Source organism: Malaclemys terrapin, chromosome 13 (assembly GCF_027887155.1).
Source record: "Malaclemys terrapin pileata isolate rMalTer1 chromosome 13, rMalTer1.hap1, whole genome shotgun sequence".
NCBI lineage: Eukaryota > Metazoa > Chordata > Testudines > Emydidae > Malaclemys > Malaclemys terrapin.
Genome location: NC_071517.1, coordinates 491,055 through 518,360, shown reverse-complemented (window position 1 = coordinate 518,360; position 27,306 = coordinate 491,055). Strand labels below are relative to the sequence as shown.

Below are 27,306 nucleotides of genomic sequence, written 5' to 3'. Positions count from 1 at the left end.
GTTCATAGCAGCCTTGGTAACTATCTCACTATCCCCTCCCTTCAGCAGAAACATTGGGCTCCTCAAGGGGTTGGGTGGAGCTTCGCAGCCTGGGTGGAGTGTGAGCAGGGCCCAGCTACTGTTCTTTGCTTGATTCCTGCTTCCCTGTCCCATGTGACTTCTTGATTGCAGTCTCCTGAAACAGACCTGTTTTTCTGGGACCTTCAGGCTTGAGCTTACCTGTCAGTACTGGCCCTTGGTCACCCAGTGTCCTTGAGAGAAGTATGCTTGAGAGTAACTGCTTTATACACGATTCTAAGTGAGGAAATTAACTTTGGATTCCTTCAGATCTCTGCATACAACTCTCCCTCCCCACAGAGGAGAATTGATTGCTGGACCATAAGTCTGGGTTGAACCCAGGGCAGCCCTATTTTGGATCATTTATTAGCTCTTGGTGATGGATAAGGAAGGATTTGGCAGAAGAGCCCTCACTTTTCATAATCTGAGGGCTGAGAACAGAAAGTTTACAGCCCTAGTTCTTGCACTGAAATGCTAAAGGGATTGACTGTAACCTGCCCCATGTCGAAGCCTTGCTGGGAGGATGCAGAGAGCTGAAGTGCTTTTCAGCTAACTCTAGTGACTTTTTGATGAAAGGGGTTTTTCAAATCCAAATACTGAACTCTAATATTTAGTTATTTTACTATTAATGCCTGAAACACACAACTGAATTTTCCTCTCTCCAGTGTTAACCCATGATCTGGTCAGTTCTGTGCAGAGGGAGAGAGCTTGTTCCAGATCCTGGAACTTCAGTTCCCATATGCACCAGCAACACGCTCACATCTTACTCTAGGAGCTCTATGCACACACCCATCAATTACTGTCCAGTCTCCAATTTCCCTTTTCCTGGCATGGTTATTTGGAAGGTGGTGGCATCCAAGCTCCAGAAGCATATGTCCTCTGCTGTCACCCTGGACCCTGACACTGATTTCAGACCAGGTTGCAGGACAAAGTCTTGCTGGCGCTGATGGATGTTTTCCCTCTGGTCCTGGATGAGAAACAAGCTTTGTGCTGAAACTGCTGGATCTCTCTGTGGCCTTCAACACTGTTGGTCATTCCATGCCTGGAAGAGATCTGCAGTTACATGAAGAATGGTTGGCACAAGCTCTGCTCAGGAAAGAGAAGAGTGATTCTAGTAGGGATGGGGTGGCACGTGGTATTTGGAAGTTTCTTAGATTTCACCTGTGATCAACAGAATCAGCTCACATGTTAAAAGAAGTGTGGCACTGTGGGGTTGTGCTGGACTTTCCTCCTAGATGTACAGATTGCCACAATGCTGAGGAATGATTTCTTTCATCTTTATCTGATCAGGAAACTGTGCCTCCTCCTGTAGCCTGAGGTCTTTCCTTTGGGGCTTATGTTGTCTTCACCTCCAGGTGAGGTTATTGTAAATCACTGTCTGAGGCTGGACCTAGCATACAGCAGGAGTCTTCTGAACTACAAAGGCTGATTTGAACACATCACATCTGTATTACATGTACTTCACTGTCATTTGAGAGCTGAATTAAAGGGTCTGAGCCTCAAAATCAAAGCCTTTAACAGACTATGACACAGCTACCTCCGAGTCTGTCTTACCCTTCATGTATCTCCAAGACAGCGGTGTGTCACAGGAACACAGTAGCTGGACAGAGTTACATTTAAACTACTTGGTCCTGGGGCCAGAGAATTCTCAGTAATGGAACTCTAGCTACAAAAATCTTTGCCCGGAAGAGTTAGAATGAATTCAACTCGAATGGTTGGGATAACCTGTGAATTTGGTCTTACTGCCCATGGCAGCAAGATGGAGTTTGATGGCTTCCACCTGCTGCCATGCAGCAACCTCTCTTCAGAACCTGTTAGTTAGGAACATTTTCCTGCGTTTGGCAGCTTCTTGTTTTATTTTAGTCAATTTTGACTAATTTGCTTCAGTTTAGTGCATCAGTGCCTTAGTGCTAAATGGCTGAGTTCAAAACTTGTGCTTCAAGTCCTGCTTATATTCAATGGTCTTAGTCCCTTCATGGATGAACATAACTGTTGCCTTTTTTTGTTTGGGTGAGGCCTGTATTCTGGACCATTATTTGGTGTGCTGGTCCTTCTCCCACAGAACCTGCCACTTCAGAGATGCCCTGTTTAAAACTCTTTCTGTTGGAGCAAGAGATGTATTGGATTCAGAAAGACAGCCCGCTGATTCAAAAAAGGGACTATTCTCTCAGAAATCCCATTCCTTCAGCGGCCCAGTAAGTAGGAATTCTACCCCAAAACTCCTTTTGGCTACTCCTGAGAAGAAAACTTCTACTCCTTTGACATGCTGTCTTCAGTCCCTCAAATCAAGCTGTTTGTGAGTGGAGACCTGAGCACCAAAGACAGGTACCACCTCCAGGCAGGGCAGGTAGAGGACAGTATCAAGGATGACTCAGCACCATGCTTCTTCCCTAGAGCAGGAGGAAAGCATCATGAACTTGCTGACTCTTCTAAATCTTGGGCCCACAAGCCTTATCACTCAGCGCAGGCCACTGTGGTGGACCTTTTGCCTCCTCCAGCGCTGACTGAAGCCAAATCAACCCCAGTACCAAAGAGAGGAACCAGCAACAGTTCCCTCTTGGCTACAGTACTGATATCCATGGTACTGGACCTGGCAATAATGCCAGAGTCTAATGATGCCACGTTATCTATTACTAGCTACAGATTTTGAGTTCCAGACACTGCCGTTGGTACCATTGTTACAGGTACTGGTTTCACCAGTAATGAGAAATCCTAAGAAGCCCCTGGCACCAGTACCCTCCCCTCTTACCAAGGAGAGCACAGCACCACGTCTACAGCAAATATATTTCTTTTTTCTGAGTCGAGCTGTTTCCCTTTTCCAGCAACTTTCCCCTAGTGATTCCCTTGATTAAAAAAAACGCCTACATCCCCCTATGGTCACCAGGGATTCAGTATAGGAGGCACTTGTCCTCAGGGATTCCTAGAGAAATCCAAATTACGATTGAAGATCTTCACTTTGAAGGACCAGATCTTGTCGGTTCCCATGTGGATTAGTCATTACACACCCTAAAGGACCACACTGAGGTCCCTGAGTATCTATACACCTGTTACCAGCAGTAAACCATTTCATTTCTAGGGCCAGTTCAGACAGAACTTTCAAATGATGGCTACACTTCTAAGAGGAAGTCTTGCTTCTCACATAAGAGAGCCCCTCTTCTTCTACCAGCATCCACCTTGCATCAGCTCCCAGACAGCAGGTTTGATGTTGAAAGCTGTATACCAGTTCCACTACAGCTTGCCTTTCTCTTTGCCATTTTTAGTTGACACCTTTCCCATTTTTCTCAGGCACGAACTGGGATTATTTCAGAGCACTGGTTACTGGAAATTACTGCCAAGACCACTCCATAGAATTCCAGTTCTTACCTCCTCTCTATCTCTGGTCCCTCTTAGGGACCTATCTCAGGGAGATAATTGAAGGAAGAAGTGGGTTCTTTATTTCAGGTAAGAGCCAGAGACGCACCACCTCAGGAGTTCAGAGAGAAGGGTTTCTATTTCAGCTACTTCCTTACTCCCCCAAAAAAGGGGGGAATGTGCCCTATCCTGGACCTGAGGCAACTAAACAAATTCATTGACTCAGATTCAGAATTGTGACACTAGCCTCCATCGTCCCTCTCTAGAGGTCTTTCCCCCATCCTTTCATATGCTGCTCGTAATGAAGATCAGCCAGGCTGTTGCCACAGTGATACTTATAGCTCTTTATTGGGCCAAACAATACTGGCTCCCAGACCCCTGCAGATCTCTTGCCTCAATCTTCCATCCTTACATTCCCAGAATCAGGGACAAATTTTCCACCCAGACCCCATGTCTCTTCACCTGACTGCTTGAAAGTTAGCTGGCCGAGCGCAACAGTCGGGGACTATTCCACAGAAGTCCAAGAAATATTGATATTGAGCAGGAGCCCTCTTCTGCTTTGATCTGTAGACTGATTTTGCAGAGATTTTTCCATCTGGGCTTCCCAACAAGGTCCTAACCCATTCTAGATTACATACTCCATTTTAAGCTATCGGGCTTCACTGTCAGCTCTGTCAGGGTCCAATTAGATGCCATTTCAACTTGCCACCTTCCTGTTCAAACTCGTAGTGTTCTCATCCCATTGTTAGAAAAGGGCTGGTTTATGCCTGTCCTCCCCACCCCCATTCAGGAATCTCCCACATTCTGGGATCTTAATATTTAGTTCTGGTGGGCCTTCTGGCACTCCCCTTCAAATCTTTATCAAAGTGCTTTCTTCACCATTTCACCCTGAAAACAGACTTCCTGGTAGCTATCACATCAGCCAGAAGGGCTGGTGAGATCCAAGCATTAATGGCATGTTCTCCTTACAAAGTAGTCCGCCCACAGGGATAAAGTAGTGTTGAGACCCCATCCTAAATTCTTCATTAAGGTGGCGTCAGATTGTCATTTAAACCCAAACTATCAAATTTCTCAGTTTTCCTCTCCAAACCCCACTTGAACTTAGGGAAAGCAAACTGGTACCATAATTTTTCCCAGTGCTCTGCTATAGTACTTGGATAAAACAAAGCCACTTGATAATCCTCCTGTTTATTTGTGTAATTGGGAAAAACTGCAGAGCCAACTAGTCTCTCCTCTGAGATTATCCTCCTGGATTACCCAATGTATTGCATTAGTTAGCTAGTCTACCCCTTCATCAGGAATTGGATCACACTCAACTATTGCTCAGGCAATCACTGCAGCTTGCCTAAGAAACATTCCTATACCAGAAATCTGCAGAGCAGATATAGCTTATTTTGCTCACTGAACTAGTATAAACAATACTTGCCACTATGCTTTTTCCAGTATAAGATGTGTGTGCGTTGGGAAGGTTTGACATTATAGCTATACCAGCAAACCTTTTCAAATGGAGATCTGGCAGCAGTAACTAGTTCTTAGAGATGTTTTATCCATATTGATCCCATGACTTGCTCTCCATCCCCACTCCTTCAGAGTCTCTCTCTGCTGGGATTCTGAATTAGTGAGGGAACTGAGAACTGGTTGGGCCTATTCTGCCCTATATGCTCTTAGATTGACGTGGAGCACAAGGATATGGAGGGCATGGCCCCCCATAGACACTGCTGATCAAAAGAGTCTGACCTTGAACACATGAGACACATGCATACTAGCAGTACCTGGACAAACTTCTCGGAGAACCAGTTTCTGCAAGGTAAATAACTGTTGTTTTTGTGCTGATTATCAAATATACAAACCTGTGGACCCCTTTACTGCCTCCTTCCTGTCAATCTTCTTTCCCTGTCTTGAAGTACATTTTGAGATTAAATCGCCCCTTCAGATCTAAATATCTGAGGCCATGTCTACACTACAGGGACTGTCATGGCATAGTTATAGAACTGTAGCTATGCTGGCGTAATTCGGTTGTGTAGATGCAGCCTACAGTGATTGAAGGGGATTTTCTGTCACTGTAGGAACATCACTTCCCTGAGTGATGGAAACATTTTGCCACCAATCTAGCTGCGTCTATGCTGGGGGTTAGGTCAGCATAGCTATAGTGCTCAGTGGGGTGGATTCTTCACATCCATGAGTGATGTAGTTATGTTGACCTACATTTTAAGTGTAGACCAGGCCTGAGAAAGAAGTGCTTCTCTTTGGAGAAAGGGGAGAAACAACACCTTCTCTGGCTGCTTCTCTGCTGTCCAAAACTTGTGCTCCTTCCTTGACTCTGAAATCCCTATTTTCCCTCATCTCCTCTGCCTGCATACTGCCTGTGACCAGCTCTGCAACATTGCTGGTATATGCCCTGCCTCACTGAAGTTCTTAACCATATCTTCATCTCACAGCATGGCTATTGCAGCTGCCTTCTCTATGGCCTCCTCAAGTCCTTGCTCTCTAGAATGAATGAAATAATGCTATATGTTATATGTCTGGTACCAAGACCCAACTGCATCACTTTCCTCCATAGATTATTTATTATTTGTGACTCCTTTCTGCCAGATGCTGTACATACATAGTAAGAAACGGTCCCTGCTCCAAAGAGAATACAATCTAAATTGTAATAGATACCCTAAGCGAAACAAAGAGTGGGGAAAACGAAAAATTATTGTTGCCAGTTTCAGAGATGGGGAACTGGTGGATGGGGAGATTGACTTGCCCAAAGTTACAAAGAAAATCAACTTTTCTCATTCCTTTGTCTTTATCTCAAAATCCAGATGAGGAATTAGCTTTTCTTTGTTTTTTTTTTTAAACCCTCCATGGATCTGCATTTGACGGAATAGTTGAATGTTGGGCCAAATTCTGCTCTGATTGACGGTGTGGAGTTATTCTGGATTTACACTGGTGTAGGTAGAGTAGAAAGTGGCCCCCTGATCTTACCTAGTGCTGTTCCACTCCATGGGTTTCAGAGAGGTTGAGTTGTTGTACAGACAGTTGTATTTCCTTTTTCTTTTCTTGCAGGGAGTGTGTGGAGCAGCACGGTGAATTCTCTCCAGTCTGTATTTACATGCGAGATGAGGTAAGTCAGCAAACTCTTCTCAACTGTCTCCCTTTCTCTGTTTCTGAAAATAAGGAAAACCCAGCACTGCTTTCCAGCCTGGAAAATGTTCCCTCTCCCAGCTTTCTTGAGGGGAAGTGGAAGAGCTTTGGTCTTTTCAAAGCCTGATGTGTGTGCATGGAAAAAAAGCCCCATTGGAACATAACCCTGAGCCATTCAGGCCTCTGAGCCCATAAAATGTTCTCAATGACCTGTTTGTGGGTTTTGTTTTTTTTCAACTTCTCTTAAAGTTCAAGAGTCACAACAGTGGTTTCACTTCAGTAAATATTTTCTTTTCTCCATGTTTTGATCTCTCAAGCATTACTATTTTTGTTTAATATTTTGTGAGAGAGTATTTTGGAGTCTGCCTTCCCCAGCTGTCCCCTTCATCTCCTTCTGAACTCTACGGACAGATCCTTCTTATTCTGGGAGTGAGTCAGGGAGGGGAGGGACATGAATGGAATCTGATTTCAGAGTGTAGAGGTGTTGCCTTTAAACTCACCTCTGGGGTGGAACTGGCCCTGAAAAGAACTCCTTAGCTATGGCCATGTATGTCTAGTTAACTTTGCAGCTAGAACACTTAATACTACAAAGCATTTGAGTAAGTTTGGTAGCTGTGAAGGTGGGTGTTGTGGTGGGAAGCTTTGGCTCCACCTGCAGAAGGGGTGCCTGTGAGCTGGCCACTAGATGGCACAGTGCTGACCTTGCTATGCATTTGTTTCTGGGCAAAGTCTCCTTGGCTGCCTCCTCTGGCCCTAAGTCTCTGCCTCTGTTCTTGTTGCAGATAGCAGGGAAAGCTGCCCTGGAGAGGACAACACTGAAATCACTTGGTCTTACTGGAGGCAATGCCATCATCAGGTTGGGAGGAGCAAAGTGCACTTCCTGTTTGGGCACTTTCCTCTTCTTCCCTCATAATTTTTCACTCTAGTGGTAAATTTGTTTTGTTTCAAATACCAAAAAATGCATGAAAAAAAAGTTCAAAGAGATGAACATCGTGGCACTCAGTAATTATTGTATTTGCCTGTTTATCTGAAACTGCTGCCCAGATGTGCTTCCCACAGCTGCAGATCCTGGCACTGACCAGATGTGCAGATTAAAGGGGCTTTTGCAGATTTGTTTTTTCTCTTGAGTGAAACAAACAATTCAAAGCTAAAGTCCTTCTGACTAAGGAAAGGACAAAACCTGCATCTTCCCTACTGTGGGGAAAAAAAGAACTGGGTGGCCTCCTTTATAACAACCAAAGTAACACTGAAGGCCCACATTCAGGCCCTCTGACAGACGGCCTTTACGTAAGGCAGTACAGGCCAGAACCTGAACTAAACTAGGCTGTGCAATCCCCTGCCAAATACGGTCATGGGCCATGACCAGAGGAGGGAGGGGAAGGAAGCCATGCAAAAGGCCTTTAGCAACATAACCGCTGGCTGATGGAAAAACATAACTGCTCATTGATGAAACATAGTAACGGCTTATATGAAGAAACTGCTTCTAGTAAAGGCCAGCTCCTCCTATAGTTCCAAGCTACCTGCCACCAACCAATCATATATCAACTTTGGGGTGTCCTGTAATAAACCCCTATTCCCCCCCTCCCCCCGGAAAGCAATATGCACTTTGACGAGAACAACACCCCAACTGGTGCCAACTACCACCCATGTCAAAACCACCAAGAAACCCCCCACCCAATAGGCACCCAATTCTCGTAAAATAATGAGGAAGCTACCGGGAAAAAGGGACAGGTCCCTACTCTTTTTTTCGCATAATTGACGTATTATTTATAATATGCTTGCGGTTTGACGGAATAAAGGCAGCCTGCGTGCTGTGCTAAGAGTAGTATTTTTCGGACTGGTACCGCAACGCGTTGGTATGTATTGCAATAAACTGACCTCAGGCTTGAGTCTGTGAACTAAAATCAATGCATGGGTGACTTTTTCCGCGACACTACTTTGGATTTCAGGCATATTAAACTCACAGGACCTGCCATGCCTCTTGCTGGCTAGAATGTGGGAGGTCTCCTTCTGTGTCTACTAGCCAATCCACCTGCTCAATGTACTGGTGGCTGTACAGATGATTGTTGCTGTTTCCTGGAGGGGGGTTTTCGCCCGGGGAATGGGTCATTCTCAGGTTCTTTAGAACTGACTTCAAAGTAACAAAAACTTATTTTCTGTGGACGTCCTATGGAGGCACTTTGTGGGGGTTTGTGCTTTTGTGACCAGCAGTCTCCCCTGTGTCAAGGGCATTTTGGGAGGAATGGGGGGGCAGGACAGTTATTTCAGTCAATGATTTTGCTTTTACTTCTTTCTGTGGTGTCTCCTTTGAAGGGTTGTCATGAAGAAATGTGGCTCCTCTGGCCAGGAGGCAGCTGTGGACACAGTGGCCCCATTTAGCAAGCTGCCAGTGAGCCCAGTCTCTACTGAAGAAGCAGTAGATATGCCATTACCTCAGGCAAGCATGTCCTCAAAGGACTTGGACCCCAGAGATGTGGCCTTCTCTTTAAACGTCTGCACAGACAAGCAGGACTTGATTAAAGTATCCCAGGCCAGCTTGGGGGAGTTGTGGCCTCCCTCAGATCCTGCGCCTGCCCCATTTGTCCCTTTCTTTGGAGATGGACAGCGTCTGGGGGGGACCACTGTAGCTGCAGACTTTCCAGTGTCAGATATGCTATCTTCAAAGCTGCCAACATCTCTCTCCAGTCCTGGAGGCCCTTCTAAACCAAAGAAGTCTAAGACCAACCGAGAACAGCTAAAGGAGCAAGAGCAGGTAAGGGGAGCTTTGCTTTCTTTGGGTGTCTGGGGTAGAAGGGCTTTTCTCTCATCCTCCCTTGCCTGAGATTAGGCTTCTAACAAGAGAAAGAAAGAAAACTTATCAGTTTTTAGTATTTTCTGTCCTGTAATCCTAAGACTTGAGCCACTGGGCTTGTGGCTTCTGACATTAAGGACGTTGTGTTGCTGGGTGGTTGTTGCCTTTTGGAGTGCTTGATTGATGTTCCAGAGGTAGATGAGTGGTGGGGATTTAGGAACTTGCACTCTGTCCAATGGACAGAGGAGTTGGACTAGGTTTTGAAACGTGTTGTCTCCTGGACAAATGGAGGCAGCAAGGCTGAGTTAGAAGCATTAAAAAAAGAACTGGTTTCTGTAGTGCCAGTCATGCCAAGTATATGACAAACACTCTGCAGCTCTAAGTGCGGTAGCCAGATGCCGTGCTTGCCTCCAGGAATGGGGCACTGAGCGCTTTCCCACCACTACTCAGTCTGTAGTTTTGCCAAAGGAAAGATAGGATTTAACTGGCCAGACTTGTACTCCCCCCTCCCACTCCCGATATGCTTGTTATTTGTGGAGACTCTGTTACCTTCTGCATGATTAGAAATATACCCCTGTGGGTGGTGTCCTGGGAGAATGGATGGCCTTATCAAATCTGTCGCAGCCTGACCCACTGCCTCTCTGTGTGGACACCAGTCTGTTGTGAGTGGACCTAGATCCTGGGCTGCATGTGCTTCTAACCCAGTGGGGTCTGAGTCGAGTCTGGTAGCTGTTGCTAATTCAGGGATTCTAGAGAGGACTCCCCTGGATCAAACCATTTGTTTGAGCCTTCCCTAGGATATGAAATGCTCCAATCCAGCTGCCCTAGTCCTCAAAACCACCTTTCCCTCCAAGCTGCTTAGCTGCTTACATATGCTCCCCCAGATTTCCACTTAGCAGCTGGGACTCTGGCTTCTAGTTTAACACCTTTGGGGGTAACGTGGCAAGAAAGCAAGGAACACAGGCTTAGCAAAGAAATTTCTTAACCACAGTCACTTTACTCTTAAAAAGAACTAGAGAGTTACAGATCTTTGAAAAATAACAAGTCTTGAGATGCCTCATCCCAAGTCTGATCTCACCCCTTCTCTGAGTTCAAGCTTCTCTGTTTCAGGCAAGCCAGAGTCCTTTCTGCCTTCTCTTTCCACCTAATCCTGCTTGCATGTCGCAGTATTTGGCCCCCTGCTTAGAAAAGCATCCCCCTCCGCCCCAATACAGTCTCTCACCCTTTAGCCATATGCCAGTATTGACAAACAAACTGCATTATTTACTGGCCATGCGGGTGCCCCTGTGTAGAAAATCCATTGTTCCATGGGCCAGCAGTTGAGACCAAAGCTGATGGCTTCTCAGTGATGGTCCTTCAATGAGGTGTCTGACATTTTGGGGTGCAATCTACACAAATGAGGGGGCTGTCACCACTGCTCTTCAAACTTGGGTGCCTTAGAATGCTTTGCTGTTGTAGCTTCCAACTTGGGTCACTCACAATCAGCCTGTGTCACACCCAGAGTGTCTTTGTAAAGCCATAGCACTTGTCCAACAACTCTGAAGCCGGCAGCAACCCTCTGGCTTCCAGCAACCTTGGTTACTACATGCAGGGTGACTCCAGCACACTCCTAATCTCAGATTTCCCTCCAAAATGTGTGTTCTGCACTATCCAGCCCTGGACAGTCCAGATAGATGAGGTCCATTGCACCTCTAAGGGGATGGAGGTACAGCAGCTTGCCACCTTAAATGGAATTACCTACACAGTTCACAGCACTGGATTAGTTTTGATAAAATAAGTTCATTTCACTACAAAGAGAGAGGTTTTAAGTGGGTAGAAGTATGAAGGCATTAAAGTCAGAAATGGTTACAAGAAAAAGGAAGCATTTTATCTTTCTAATACTAAACTTAACAAACTAAACTTGATTCAAGGTGAAATTCTTACCACAGGTTTTCAGTAGCATTGCTGATCAAGTTTCAGATCAGGATCTACTCCCAAGGTCCAACAACTGTTTCTTTTGTCTTCGTAGGTGAAAAGAGAGAGATGGACAGGGAGCGAGAACATGGGGTGTTTTTGCCCCTCACTTTTATAGTTCAGTCACCCTTTGAAATGCATGTCCTGAGCGTGACCCCTAGATAAAGTTCATTCCAGCTGAGAGCAAGGAAACATGGAGTCGAGTGTAAGGAGGAGGCTTCTTGCTGTTTTTTCCCCCCTCACCCATGTATGCTGAAATTGAGATTTTCTTTCTTTTTTTCTTCACCCCCTTGCTGTCTGAGGACTCTGTTTACCACTTACATGCAGATTGAGGTAAACACACTCCCTTTGTTTAAGACAAGCCTGGTTGACCAGTTATATCTAAATGGGGCTACATGATTTTGAACATGTGCCTTTAACATCACCATGGGGGGATTTCATAACTTAACACACAAGGTTGCTACATACATTTCACCATGATATTATTAACCAGCAAGTTATTAATTTTCAAATGATACTTTACAAGGCATATTTTGTACAAAGATTATTACAACAATGTGTAGGGTGTGAATAAAGGGGCACATTCAATCCATGTCAAAACCTTTCCTGGGGAGGGAGGCTAGCTGGAAGGCAATTCAATAACCTTGCCTTGGGCAAAGTTAAATGTGTTCAGCACATAATACAAAATGGAGATCCTAATAGAAAATGGAGATTACAAGACAAAATGGAGGTCACAATTTGATAAAGACTTCCCCTGCTGTCACTGGGTCCACTCCCCAGAAGCTGGGGATGATAGACTCTCAGGGGTTACTTCCCAAACCCAGGGACTGGCTTTTTTTAACCCTTCACATAATCCCCCTCTCTGTTCTTTCCTTTTTTGAATGCCTCCTGCTATGGAATTCTTGAGGTTTGAGTTTTACCTTTGTCCTCAGACCTGACCCAGTTAAGAAATTAAACAAATAAAATCTTAGAAGTAGCAAGAAAAATGTCTGGTGAGGTTCAGAGCGAGAGCCCGGCCTCATGAGAGCTTAACAGGGTGAAGCGTGTGTGCATGATCTCCTCCTTGGCAGGTTTCTCTGTGGCTGCTCCCTATTGTTGGGAGGGGTTCACTGCCTAGAAACAGAAGCCAGACCCTGGAAGGATTCCTGAGCCGCAAATAGTGTAGCAGACAGGTGCTTTTCCAGTTAAATTATGACTATTCATGTATGCTCCAGACTGGCTAGTCCCTTCTAATCCTTGGAATTGAACCCCTCAGAGAGAGGGGTTTGAACCTGAAGAGCTGGACAATGTGCCTGCTGCCTGGCCAGGCTGAGCTTGTCTCCCTCTGGCTGTTGTTCCTGCTATATGGGAGTCAGGAGTGGGGAGCGGACTCTCCGATTCCTCCGTAGGGATATGGCTGAAGAATCAGAAGGGCTGGTGTCATCCTTCACCAGCTCTGTTCTTTCTCCACCTCCATGTGCTGGTGTAGGGCCAAACCTAGCTTCCCTGTCATGTCTTGCCTGTAGCTGTATGGGACACTGTTCTGCAGCCTGGTGTTCAGACAGGCATGGAGAGCTGAGTGGGACTCTGACCACACACAGCGGAGGACTCTAGTTTATGCTCCAGCCTCCCCAAGTCTTATCTCCACCAGAAATGTAGTGCTGTTCTACCCGGTTAGAGTTGCTTCTAGAGCCAGCCTCCTACTCCCAGTTTGTGAGAGCTGCCTCGGGAGCAGGTTCTGCTGAAGGTTTCTGCCCTCATGTTCAACAGAATGTGATTTTGACTGATGCTTTCATGCCCTTTGATCTTGGGTGCCTTTGCTGCTGATTGATTAAGCTGAGCTTCCGCCTCCACTCCTGCCCTTCTCTGCCCTCCTCACTCCCAGCAGCAACACAGAGTGTAGGGCTGGCCACATGGCATCTGCTTTTTGTCCCTTTTCAGACCTGAGGGAAAAACCCAAAACAATTTTTTTTAAAACATCAAAGGTCCATTTTAGTAAAAGAATCTTCCCATTAATGCTGTTCCTGTGTGTGGCGTTTGGATTGAAAGGAAGAGACTGGATAAAATCTGTGCGGGTGTCTCTCCATTTCTGGGCTAAGAATGGTTTACAGACCAGCCGCATGCTAGCTTTGATGTCAAAACATTAATTATTAGAAGGTAGTTTTACTCCAAATTCCCCTGGAGATCAGAGCTCACTGCAGTGGGGAGAGGCGCTGGGTCTGCCTGCCACTTTGCTTTGAAGTCAGAGGGAGCTTTTAAAGCCTCCCTTCACTGCTCCCTTTTTCAGAGCCAAAGTGATGACCTCAAACCGATAGGCATTATTGCTGACAATGGGTGTCTCATGTGGGTTGGAGTCAAATAGACATACTGAGTCCTGATGATGGCTCCATCATATTGATCAGATGTGCCTGAAAACTCAGCTTTGGGCAGGAAATATTGGAGACCATGACCAAGAACTGGTGTTGCAGGGTTTATCATCTCCCTGATTTACAATGCTTTTGCTCTAAGCTTCCCGGAAGGAGCTGCTGCCTGAGAAAGGTACAATGTGCCCTTCCCATTAATTATCTCAGTAGAGATCGGAACTTCCTAGTGTCAGCTAATGAGTGTTTCCCTCTGCCATGACTTCCTGTTCAGAGAAATCTGGACTAAACTGTGAGGTGGAGGTTGGGTGAGGGCAGCAGGATTGGGGACAGTTGATGGGATTAGGATGTAGTCGACAGTCTCCTCTGTATGAGCAGCCTTCGCTTGTTGTTCCCTGAGCCCCCTCGTTGCCTGTGAGAACACATAGCTGCCCCTGGCTCTGAGAAACTAAGGGGCATGAGTCTGGGGGGAGACGTCATCCATAGCAGGTGCTCTTAGATCACAGGCTTTTGGACCTCCTACAGAGGGACGTGTGTATGCCATTTACTGTGTCCCCTTGTTGGGTGACGCTGCTCACAGGAATGGGGGTTGGAAGGTATCTTTCAGATTCTGCTTATACTTAAGATTATTAGTTGCCAATTGAGATAATTTCTGACCCAAACTTGAGATGGAAGCAACTGGACTCAGAAAGGCCCGTGGAATATAGGGAATGAATATCAGTGGGACAAGAAGGAGCAAATGGCAGCTGCTGCCCTTTGGGTAAAGCATAGACTGGGTGAAGTGACAGAAACAGATTGGCCCCTCCAGCCCATAGATACTGTTTGTGTGGATGGGTAGCAATGGAGGTGGGAGGGGGGTACAGATGATATCCCTGAGAGTAACTACCTAGATGACGTAGTATTATTCAGTAGCAGTCTCTCTTCAGGCTGTATCATCTATTGCAAAATGGTCACCTCGGTGGTAGGCCCATGTGTGCAAGATGTGCTGCTCTCTTGATGTTTCTGTCATCGGAACTGGTGCAACTGTAGGGACTGGATGGCAGGAGCTTTGCAAGGACACAGGCTCCTAACCTGTGTGCTGCTGCCCTACAGATCCATCCATGGCAATTCTCTCTAAAGCTGAGAGCTGTCAGTGTCCTATTGGGGTCTGGCTTAAAGGTTGAGTGGGTAGGAATTCTTGTTCTGTTTGCATTGGGGTTTTTTGCAGACCCTTGGACAGGTTTGGAATTTCTTATCTCTAGTGTAAGTTGAATATTCTATAGAGAGAAATGTTACGCTATTTCAGTCACTAACTCAGAGGCTTGTTTCTGTACTTGTGTGTTCAGAATTTGTTTCAGATATTCAGCATTCAGTGCTGTCGAAAATAATTATAAAGTTCTAGGATGGGAATATTTCATACCACAGCAGGTGCACAGCTTTGCAGCTGGACTAGTATGTGGCAGGTATTGAGGCAGTGATGGAGCACATGGGCATGGAGAGAAGAGAATTTATCTTTTGAATAATCAGGTTTTGTTGCACAACTTATCTGTAATTCTGACTACCTGACAGAGAATGACACTGGGGAAGAAGGACCTTGGCCTCCTGCTGTCTGAATGGAGGTGTCTGGAAACCAGTGCCTGTGTGACTCTTATGGCAGACTACAGCCCAAAGGAGTTAAACAAAAAGTAGGAAAAGCAATTGAGCAGGGAAGACCAGAATGTAGCTGCCCTCCTCTGAAGTGGAGTATCCCTATAGGCGCATGTACACCTATGCTTTGGTATGCATTGGCTGAAGGCTTTAATCTACAAAGCCCTAAATGGTTTGGGCCTGGCCTGTCTCTCTTCTTGTGGGATTCTGCTACCTTCATGATTAGTCAAGGTGCTTGAGTTAGTAGCCTCAATTATATTTGGTGAGGTGTTCTCAATGAGGTCCCTTGGCTCTGGAATTCTCTCCTGGGGATTCCAGAGACCCTTCAGGGCATGTTGCATGCTCCATATGTTTTCCCCAGGCTTTTCCTGAGGTGGTGGGTACAGAGTTATTTGACAAGGCTGTAGATGTGCTTAGAGTTGATCATTGCAGCAAGATCAAATCGAACTACCTCTGTTTGAGAGGATGGGAGTGTCCTGTTCCTGTGAAGCCGAGAATGAGGCAAGAGAGGTAGCTGCCTCTGCCTGGCTTGAAGGAGACCCAGGGCAGGTCCACGATACTGCTTAAGTTATTTAATTTTTGTCATTCTGGGTTGTGACAGACACCACCCCACTGCCAAGTGCGGAAGTTAGATCAACCCAAGCAGTGTCTATACTGGTGCTACGTCGACAGGAGATGCTCTCCTGCTGTCATAGCTTTTGCCTCTCACGGAGGTGGAGTAATTATGCTGATGGGAGAGTGCTCTCCCATTGGCATAGAGCCTCTTCACCAGATGCACTACAGCGGCACAGCTGCATCAGTGCAGCTGTTACCTAACTGTAAAGAGCTAGTGCTGGAAGATTGATATGCAGGAGTCTCTTTCCAAGAGGGCATCTTGGCAGCTCAGGAACCCTTCCTGTGCTCGCAGTCCAGGGAATGCTGCAGCTCTGGGCACTCCTCTTCCCCAGCCCAGGGAAAGCTGCAATCAGGCTCCTTCACCCTTTAGTTAGAGCTGACTCCACTTGACTTTCTAAAAGTAGCCGAGGGTCCCACCCACGCAACCTCGCTCTTTTAATTTCTCAAATTACCCTTTGGCGCCCACAAACATAGCAAACCTTGCCTTGTAATTTGCGTTGTCTCTGAGACGCTTTGTGTTCCCAGGAGGCCCCATACATGGGGGAAGGGAGAATGGATGGGACAGGAGGCCATGGGTGGGGTGTGCTGGAGGTTGGTTGGGGGTGTGTGTGTGAGAGAGAGAGAGGAGGGCCAAGAGGTTTGCATAAATAGGAATATCCTAAATCATGGAGTCTTGGGCCATGTCAGGCAGGCAACTGACTGTCAGGGGCTCCTGATTACAGAACTGCATATTAGCCATAAAAGCTCGTTGCTCGGCTCTGGGGATTGTAGCACTTTCTCCTCTTCGGTCTCATACAAATTCTTATCTACCTGAGAATGTCTGGGTTCTAAAAGGTTAGAATTGTTCCAAAACTGACTAATCTGATTGGCTGGTGATGATTCAGACATCCAGGTGCTTGTAGCAGCATGCATTGCCCCAGGGAGGGGAGAGAAGGCAGCTATGCTCTACTACTGGGAAGATTTGGGTGTGTGGACAGAGGCTGGGAGAGGAGCAGCTCTCTGGTGCTTATAGCAGGGGAATGGTTATCTGGAGCTGCAGTACAATATAAGGTCTGTGTGTTATGTAGGTGATGAGATCCCTGTGGGCAGGTCTTTCCTAGAAGAGAGATGTAGCCTGTGAATGGGCCTTACTTTGCAAATGCTGAGGTCTGATTCTTTGTGCTATGCTTTGGCTTTAGCTGGGGCGTAGCACTCAAGTCTAACCTGCGCTCCCTCTTTCTCTGCAGCTTTTGGAGCGAGAGCCAGTCGTTTGCCATCCAGACCTGGAAGAGCCACTGTCTGCTGGCCCACAGGATCTTCCTGATGAGTTCTTCGAAGTCACAGTGGACGATGTGCGGAAACGCTTGGCCCAGCTGCAGAGTGAGAGGCAAGCTTTCTTTTCATTAGCAATTGAAGTTCCTCCATCTCCTCTCGCCACTCTGAATGTATTGCATTGGTGCGCTATAGATTGTGCTGGCTTTTAGGGAAAAGGTGCTGGTCTGATCGATGGCTTGGGCTCTGTGTACAAAATACTCTCCTGTCCTTGGTGATTTGAGAGATCTCAGACTTTAATCCTGTTGTTAATCACTGGGCCTAAACAGGGAGTTTGGCACCTGTCCAGGACAGAACGTGCTAGGTTCCAGACATGGGGCATTTGTGATTTTCAGATCAAGAGCCTAGCTACTGAACAACACAATAGAATTGGTCAACAGACTAGAACAGAAAACACTCCAATGATGAGTGCTGGAGGGAGGGGTGGGATTGGAGTTCCGGGACTAGACTGGAATTTAGGAGATTTTGACGCTGTTCCTGGTTCAGTCACAGATCTGCTCTGTGACCTTGGGCCAGATTCTTTGCTTTTCCAACTAGGGAGACTCCCTTATCCTAGAGCTGGCCTTGGTTTATTTCAGAGTGGCCTAGTGACCTCTCCATGGTATTCTACCTGGTAATGGCCCTTTCACAGCCCCCAACACACTCCTAATGTCAGTGGCTACATGGTACATTGTGTGATGTAGGAGGAATCACCAGCATGGGAGATTAGGTTGCCTTCCGGCCCCTTGGCAGTGCCACAGCAGTAGATAAGGGATGGATTGCGTCTCTGGATCTGGTCCAGAGTCTCTCTGTGCCTCAGTCTGCCATCTCTTAAAGGAGGATAATTTTTCCCTACCTCACAAGGGTGTTGAGGATTAATTCTTCAATGCATGTGTTGTGTTTAGATACTGTGGTGATGAGCATCATAGAAAAACCTCAAGTAAATAAACTGACTGGAAGGCGCACGGTGCCCACATTGGGACAGGATTTAAAATTGTTGCATGTCTTGTCATACCTATTGAGTACATTTCGGCCAGTTACCCCAAAGCTACTTGATTCCCCTTCCCCACCACAAATAATTGCTGCTTTTAAAGATGGATGTGCATTCATATGCCAGGGGCCTAAAACAATGAGAGCTGAAACAACATTTCACACTGCCCCGGTGCATATGCTCTGATCTGACATTACATCAATTGCTGGTAACTAAACAAGCATGAAAGTTCCAACTTGTCCGTACATTTGTTTGTCACATGTTGACACAGGCCCTGATCCAGCTCCCATTAAAGTCAGTGAAATGACTCCCATAGACTTTAATGGGAGTTGGATTCAGACTGCAGCCAGTAAGCAAATCTCCCTAATTTTGATGTCCGAATTGCCTTCTGTTACCAGCTGGAATGAATCAACTTTGAGACATGACAGAAGGTGAAAATCAAACTATAAACCCCAAACTAGGATGTGATGACCCATAGCGCCACACCTGGGGGATGCTCAAAGGGAAGGAAGGAATACTGAACTTATTACAGATATAAGGGATTACAGCTCTTGAACAGATTCTCTTAAAAGTTGGGGACCTATATAGGAAAATTTCTGAACTCTTAATCCTATTTTGTAACAAATATTCAGTTAAGATAAACCCTTTGCCCTCCTGGTAAATTAATGCTGTGAATTCAGTGTTTAGTGAGTCATAATCTTCCTTTAAATATGGAGCAGCCCATGTAACAACATAGTTAGGGTTGAACAGAGCTTTCTGCTTAGAACTGCTTTTTCAAAGGGCTCTAAAATCCACATGGATATTCAGATTGGTAGAGCCCTGCGTGGATATAAATTTATATCCACAGATGCGGCTATCCACAGATATAAATTGGTATCTGCGGAACCTCAGGGCTCTCCCAGGAACTGCAGTGGCGAAAGGAGCAGAACATGGGGTCACCACTCCCAGGATCCAGCTCCCTGTGCCGGCAGCTCCTCTGGCGTGGCTGTAGCACCCCCAGCCCTTCCGTGCAGCTGTCTGCGTCTCCTGTCTGGGGGCAGGCGTGCCGCTTGAACACACGAGTGTGACCAGGGACAGCTGCTGGTGAGCCTGGTGCCTGCCCCGGTGGGCAGGGCTGAGGATGGTACAGCCGGAGGAGCAGCCGATGCGTGACGCTGGGAGTGGCAGCCCTGTGTTCTGCTCCTTTTGCCGCTGCAGTTCCTGGGAGAGCCCTGTGGTTCCATGGGTACCAATTTACATCTGCGGATATCCGCATCTGCGGGTATACATTTGTATCTATGCAGGGCTCTATGGATTGGCCTGAAAATTGGCATGCCACTTGGGGTATGTCTATTCAGCCCATGGAATTGAGCCTCCCAGCCTGTGTCAACAGACTTGCGCTAGAGGGCCGGTTTGGGCTCCGCAAGGAAGAGCTCAGTGAATGAGAAATGTGAGCAACTCCTCCACCAACCCAGCTGGTGGTTTAGACTGTTGCTGATCTGCAGTCCTAATGACTCTGAGTTCCAATTCCCTGCTTGCCTGACTTCTGTATTTAGTTTGTACACCTGGGCTTTTATGGATCCAGCCTAAAACTATGGCTAGTTATCCACATAAATATTGTATCACTTAATGCCCTGGAGTTCATGTAATATCAGATATGCTTCTGCTGGGCCCTGGTAGGGCTTCCTTTACTGCCTAGTGGTACCTCTGGTTGATATCTGAAAAGTGCCCCTGAAAACTCTCCACAGCACTTTGTTCTGCCCACATTTGCCCTTGAATCATACCTCCTCACTTCCCCCACTTTCTTAAAACCAAGTAAAATTCACATGCAAAAAATGTTGTTTGAGGAGTTAAGAGGGCAGGAGCTCAGCTCTTTGTGGTTTTTCAGAATGGGAGAGTTTAATTCCCAGAACTCAAATGTTGGGAAATTAGGAAATGCAATTACCCCTTCCTAACCAAATGTGCCATTTTCTCTGTGCCCTGCATTCCTATTCATACAGTTGAACAGACCCACACTGTGCTCTGTGCAGCACCATTGGTCTGGGAAGTACTTGCTGTTGGTTGGCAGAGGTAAACTACACTGATCCCCTTGAGGGGACTCATTGAGCAGAGTTCAGGTGGTATAGTTGTTGTATGGGAAGTATTGCCTTAACTCTGCATTTCCTGTTTGACATTTGGGCTTAAATTGCAGCAAGAAAGGTTTAGGTTGGACATTAGGAAGTTTTTCCTAACTGTCGGGGTGGTTAAGCGCTGGAATAAATTGCCTAGGAAGGTTGTGGAATCTCCATCATTGGGGATTTTTAAGAGCAGGTTGGACAAACACCTGTCAGGGATGGTCTAGATTAGTCCTGCCATGAGTGCAGGGGACCGGACTTGATGACCTCTCGAGATCCCTTCCGTTCTATGATTCTATGATTGTTCTGTGATTTACATTCTGGGAGCTAAACTCCTGCTTGGGCAGGGCAGGATGAGCACAGGGCAATTTTGAGTGCCTCCAGTCTTAACTTCATGTTAATTCGGTTTTTGTGTGCGATAGTGTGATCCTGCTGCCATAGATGGAAGATGGCAGCATGCTGGACTCCTGCGGTTCACTGGCAGGCTGGGAATTATGCAGCAGCTTCTTTTCCATTTAATCCGTACAGAATTGATTTGATATGAAATTCAACTGATTTTATGCTGCCCCCACATCTCCAGTTTTCAATATGTTGTATAGTTTTATATTGTTATGGAATTAACTGCATCATCAATATGGGGGAGACCTGGGAAGGGGTCATTTGGGTTTTTGCATCTGGGGATGTGTGGGAGGCAATTTGGGATTGTGGGATAAGCACGTTAGCAGAATGATTCTGCTAACAGTCGTCTACTGTGAAACGGTTCATAGTCCTGAGTGAAATGGTCACTTTGAGGTTTCAGAGTTATTACCCCATGAGTGAGGTGAAGAGGGGATGTTTACTCTCGTCTGAGTTATTGATTCAGGCTGTCTGCAAAGTCAGGCAGGCATCGTATCAGCTGGGTCGTGTTCTCAAGGTTTTCTTCACAACCATAAGGGCTAGAAGGGTGGTTTGTTTGTTTTTGTTTTTAAATGAAGCTGAGGCTCTGGAGCCCTGTTCTGCTAAAGGGGAATGACACAAATATTCAAAATGTTCTGGGATCTCGTATATCTGGAGGCAAAAAGGAGTTCCGAGATAATAATATGGGCAGATTCAGGAGTTGGTTCAGAGCTAGGGGACCAGATGTCCTGTTTTTAAAGCGATAGTCCCGTTTTTGGGACTTTTTCTTATATAGGTGCCTATTTTTCCCCCCACTCCCATCCTGTTTTTTTTCACAGTTGCTATCTGATCACCCTATTCAGAATAGTGTTGCCAAGTGGTGGTGGTCACACACACAGTGGAGCGGAGCCTTATGGGGAAGGAGAAAATGTGGAGGGACATGGGTTTGGGTTTTTAGGGTGGCTCTGATGGTGCAGTTCTGGGTTTACTGGTGGTGGAGAGGAAGGTGTGCTGAAGGGACTGGGCTCTGAGGACATGGAGGTTGGAGTGGGGGATACATCGAGCAGCAGTTGGCTGTTTTGGCCTTACATTTACATTAACAAGATGAATCTTAGTGGTAGAACTAACAGATTGTCTCCTTCTCACCCTTTTTAGGAAACGTCTGGAAGAAGCTCCCTTCATGACAAAATCTTTGAGAGAAGCTCAGATGAAGGAAAAGTTAGAGCGCTACCCAAAGGTAGCCTTTATTCCTTCTCCTCTTTCTGGCTGAGTGTAAACTTAGTGGTCAAATAGCTTCAGGGCCTAAACTGTGACCACCAAGATCCTAAGCGCTTGCAGCTGCTCTTAGGGGAGGGTTTCTAAGGTCTTGTACACTGCACAGTTTTGTCGGCAAAACAGTGGAGGTGTACACACTACAATGCTTCTCCTGCTGACAAAACTCTCCTGTTTTTCCGACAAAATAAAACCACCTTGACAAGAGGGCAGAGACTTTTGCGGCAAAGATAGATCAACAAAGTGTCAGTGTAGACACTGTGTTCATTATGTCGCTATAACTGGCCTCCAGGAGGTATCCCACCATGACCACTCTGCTTACTGTTTTGAACTCTGCTGCCCTGCGTCCAGCCACCCAGACAGGCAGCCCTCCCCTTTCAAAGCCCCAGGTAGTTTTGACGCTTCTCAGCGTGGAGAGCTCATATAGCTACTGCCCAGCTGAGCATGCGGCTCCTGGCAGCAAATGCACTCCTGCCTGGACTACTGGGGAGGAGGGTGGATCTCCTGGGTCTGTGGGCAGAGGAGGCTGTGGGAGAACTCAGAGGGAATCACCAAATCAAAACTTTAACGTGGAATCCTGCTCTCCCTGGCATGCATCAGCAGGCAGGGCAGGCGGGCTGCTGCTGGGGGGCGGGGCGAGACTTGTGGTGTGCTGAGCAAGCGAGTGAGGTGGGGGATGATGTTGGGGTGTCCCCCTCCACTCCCCAGTGTACCAGTCTCTGCTGAGCTGGGGTTAGGGGACTGGGACACCAGCTGTCTCTGCCCACCAGCTTCTGCTTCAGGATTGGTTGCTTCCAGCTGCTGTCAGAACTTAGAGACAGCGTGCCGACACACTCATTCTCCCCCAACTCTGTGTCTCTCTCTCACTCACACACCTACTTATTTACCTCTGTGGGCTTCTTGTGTTAGTGTGCAGCAATGTCAGTTTGTTCATATTACCAGGTGCTACTTTAAAACGTGATTTACAATGTGTTACTTTTTGGGCACACACAGCAATCAAAACAAGGTTCCTAGCACGGCGCAAACAAACAATGCCAAGCTCAGCACACTACAGCAGCACACATTACTGTGGCTCAGTGTTAAAATGCTCCTTCAAGGCATCCCCTACCCACATAGCCCATTGGGCTCCTCTTTTAGCCTCGTGTTCATAATGCACAGCACAATACTGAACAAGTGCAGGATCCATGCTTTCTGACAGATGTCTGGGGTGCAAGTTACCAGGACAGTTGAAAGAGGCTGGCAGTCTAATAAGATGCCCATGAACAATGGCATTGAGAAACTTTCATTATGTGATGCTGTACCTGACCCCATGAGACATTGCAAACCCTTCCCAAAGTACCCTGTGGCCAGTTGCACAGTGGGATAGTTACCCACAGTGCATTGCTCTCTGTGTCAATGCAAGAGCTGCTATTGTGGGTGTGCTCCAATGACACAAGAAGCATAGTGTGGACATGCAACAGCGGTTTAATTACAGTAGTGGCTGTATATCGGCATAACATGCGTCGACAAAACTCTGTAGTGTATACAAGGCCTAAGTGTCTGACATGGCTTACGTCTGCAGTGATGTGCATGTGAAAACATCTGTCCATAATGGCTCCATTCAGTGGCAGAGAGAATTAATTTTATTCAATACAAAATTACACAAGATAGTTAAATCCAAAGCTGACTGCAAAGTTACCAAGGGATCTCACAAAACAGGGTGACTGGGCAACAAAATGGCAGATGAAATTCAATGTTGATAAATGGGAAGTAATGCATGTTGGAAAACATAATCCCAACTATACATATAAAATGATGGGGTCTGAATTAGCTGTCTCCACTCAAGAAAGATCTTGGAGTCACTGTAGATAGTTCTCTGAAAACATCTGATCAATGTGCAGTGGCAGTCAAAAAAGCTAACAGAATGTTGGGAACCATAAGGAATGGGATAGATAAGACAGAAAATGTCATAATGCCACTATTAAATTCATGGTACACCCATGCCATGAATATTGCATGCAGTTCTGGTCACTCCATCTCAAAAAAAATACATTAGAATTTGAAAGGGTACAGAGAAGGACCAAAAAAATGATTATGGGTATGAAACAGCTACCATATGAAGAAAGAGTAAAAAGACTGGGACTGTTCAGCTTGGAAAAGAGACGACTAAGGGAGGATATGATAGAGCTCTATTCATGACTGGTGTGGAGAAAGTGAATAAGGAGGTATTGTTTATCCCTTCCTATAACACAAGAATCAGGGGTCACCCAATGAAATTAATAGGCAGCAGGTTTAAAACGAACAAAGGAAGTACTTCTTCACACAACACGCAGTCAACTCGTGGCACTTGTTGCCAGAGCATGTTGTGAAGGCCAAAACTATAAATGCATTTAAAAAACAAACAAACCAAAAGCTAGGTGAGTTCATGGAGGACAGGTCCATCAATGGCTATTTGTGAAGATGGTCAGGGATGCAACCTCGTGCTCTGTGTATACCTAGACCTTTGACTGCCAGATGCTGGGACTGGACGACGGGCTGGATCACTTGATAATTGCCCTGATCTGTTCTTCCCCTTTGGGGCACCTGGCATTGGCCACTCTCGGAAGACAGGATACTGGGCTAGATGGACCGTTGGTGTGACCCAGAATGGCCGTTTTTATGGTCTTTCTTTATTTTTAAATGGCTTGGAAGCATCAAGTGGTGCATATAGCAGTCTGTGTGACCATGTGAGCTTCCCTCTGTTCTCCTCATCCTCTCCCTGCACTTTTCTGCTGACTGTTACATTCCTATAGCATCTTGTTCCAAATTAAATGGCAAGGTCTTTGGGGAGGGGCTGTCACTTCTTGTGTGTATGTGCGATCCGCATCCCATTTGGGGTCTCAAGGTGCCACCACAATATAAAGAATAGTTGATGTTCTTGCGTGCCACCTCTCAGGAAGAGAGTCAATCCTGTATGAGCCTCTTGTGAGGCAGAGGTAACCTGGCCTCTACCTGAGCCCTGACTTTAGTGAATGGGGCTCTTACTCTTTGAGAGTGAATGTTTCAGCTAATACAGCTTTGTTTCTGACTAGGTCGTGCTTCGAGTCCAGTTCCCAGACCGTCATGTTCTGCAAGGGTTCTTCCGCCCCAATGAAACTGGTAAGAGCATCCCTGCTTCTGTCTCACTGGTGATGCCTAGCCTGCGGTGCCACTTACAATTGTGAACTAGTGTTACAGGAGGGGGGCACCAGGCATCTCTGCACTGCTCGGGGGAGCGATACAGCTCTGAAGAAGCTGCAGTAATTAGTTGCACTGTCACATCTCCACCCACCTGAGTGGGCATCCTTTCAAAGGTGGGTGCATAAATGGTTGGAAAACTGTTCCCAGAGGATAGTTATCGGTGGTGCGCAGTCAAAGCTGGAAAGGCATATCAAGTGGGGTCCTGCAGTGATCAGTTCTGGGTCCGGTTCTGTTCAATATCTTCATCAATGATTTAGATAATGGCATAGAAAGTACACTTATAAAGTTTGCAGACAACACCAAGCTGGGAGGGGCTGCAAGTGCTTTGGAGGATAGGATTAAAATTCAAAATAATCTGGACAAACTGGAGAAATGGTCTGAAGAAAATAGGATGAAATTCAATAAGAAAAAACGCAAAGTACTCCACTTAGAAAGGAACAATCAGTTGCACACATACAAAATGGGAAATGACTGCCTAGGAAGGAGTACTGAGGAACGGGATCTGGGGGTCATAGTGGAAGCTAAATGAGTCAGCAGTGTAACACTAGCAAAAAAAGCAAACATCATTCTGGGATGTATTAGCAGGAATGTTGTAAGCAAGACACATACAAGAGAAGTAATTCTTCCATTATACTCCATGCTGATTAGGCCTCAACTGGAGTATTGTGTCCAGTTCTGGGCACCATATTTCAGAAAAGATGTCGACAAATTGGAGAAAGTCCAGAGGAGAGCAGCAAAAATGATTAAAGGTCTAGAAAACATGACCGCTGAGGGCAGATAGAAAAAAATGTTTGTTTAATCTGGAGAAGAAAAGACTGAGGGGACATAACAGTTTTCAAGTACATAAAAGGTTGTTACACGGAGGAGGAGGGAAAAAAATTATTCTCCTTAACCTCTGAGGATAGGATAAGAAGCAACGGGTTTAAATTGCAGAAAGGGCGGTTTAGGTTGGACATTAGGAAAAACTTCCTAACTATCAGGGTGGTTAAGTACTGGAATAAATTGCCCAGGGAGGTTGTGAAATCTCCATCATTGGAGATTTTTAAGAGCAAGTTAGACAAACACCAGTCAGGGATGGTCTAGATCAGGGGTGGGCAAACTTTTTGGGCCAAGGGCCACATCTGGGTATGGAAATTGAATGGCGGGCCATGAATGCTCACGAAATTGGGGGGTGGGGTGCAGGATGGGGTCAGAGCTCTGGGGTGGGGCCAGAAATGAGGAGTTCAGAATGCGGGGGGGGGGTCAAGGCTGGGTCAGGGGGTTGGAGTGCGGGGGGAGGCTCCAGCTGGGGGTGTGGGCTCTGGGGTGGGGCTGGGGATGAGGGATTTGGGGTGCAGGAGGGTGCTCCGGGCTGGGACCGAGGGATTCGGAGGGCGGGAAGGGGATCAGGGCTGAGTCAGGGTGTTGGAGCGCGTGAGGGTGTCAGGGGTGCTCGCTCCAGGCAGTGCTTATCTCAAGCAGCTCCTCGAAGTAGCAGCATGTCCCCCCTCTGCCTCCTATGCGGAGGCATGGCCAGGCAGCTCTGCGCACTGCCCCATCCGCAGGCGACACCCCTGCAGCTCCCATTGGAGCCAGTGGGGGGACATGCAGCTGCTTCCGGGAGCCATGCAGAGCCACGGCACTCGCAGAGCGGGGCAAGCTCCTGACCCCACTCTCTGGCTGGAGCACCGGAGCGGGGAAAGCCCCAGACCCTGTTCCCCAGCAGGAGCTTGAGGGCTGGATTAAAACGTTTGATGGGTTGGATGCAGCCCGTGGGCCACAGTTTGCCCACCCCTGGTCTAGATAATACTTAGTCCTTCCATGAATGCAGGGGACTGGACTAAATCAGTGGCTCTCAACCTTTCCAGACTACTCTACCCCTTTCAGGAGTCTGATTTGTCTCGCATACCACAAGTTTCACCTTAGTTAAAAACTACTTCCTTCCAAAATCAGACATAAAAATACAAAAGTGTCACAGCGCACTATTACTGAAAAATTGCTGACTTTCTCCTTTGTACCATATAATTATAAAATCAATCAATTGGAATATAAATGTTGTACTAAAATTTCATTCTATATAGAGCAGTACAAACAAGTCATTGTATGAAATTTTAGTATGTACTGACTTTGGTAGTGCTTTTTACGTAACCTGTTGTAAAACTAGGCAAATATCTAGATGAGTTGATGTATCTCCTGGAAGACCTCTGTGTATCCCCGGTCGAGAACCACTGGATTAGTTGGCCTCTT

General features: G+C 46.5%; 1 protein-coding gene across 1 annotated transcript in view; it reads left to right on the top strand.

The window, feature by feature from the left end:
- Positions 1-27,306, top strand: part of ASPSCR1 (ASPSCR1 tether for SLC2A4, UBX domain containing) — a 78,622-nt gene that overhangs the window by 18,068 nt on the left and 33,248 nt on the right. The window contains exons 5-10 of the mRNA XM_054046931.1: positions 6,460-6,517; positions 7,320-7,393; positions 8,851-9,289; positions 17,088-17,227; positions 21,766-21,847; positions 24,933-24,999. Coding sequence (XP_053902906.1) covers positions 6,460-6,517; positions 7,320-7,393; positions 8,851-9,289; positions 17,088-17,227; positions 21,766-21,847; positions 24,933-24,999 — 860 coding nt within the window. The remainder of the gene's footprint in view (positions 1-6,459; positions 6,518-7,319; positions 7,394-8,850; positions 9,290-17,087; positions 17,228-21,765; positions 21,848-24,932; positions 25,000-27,306) is intronic.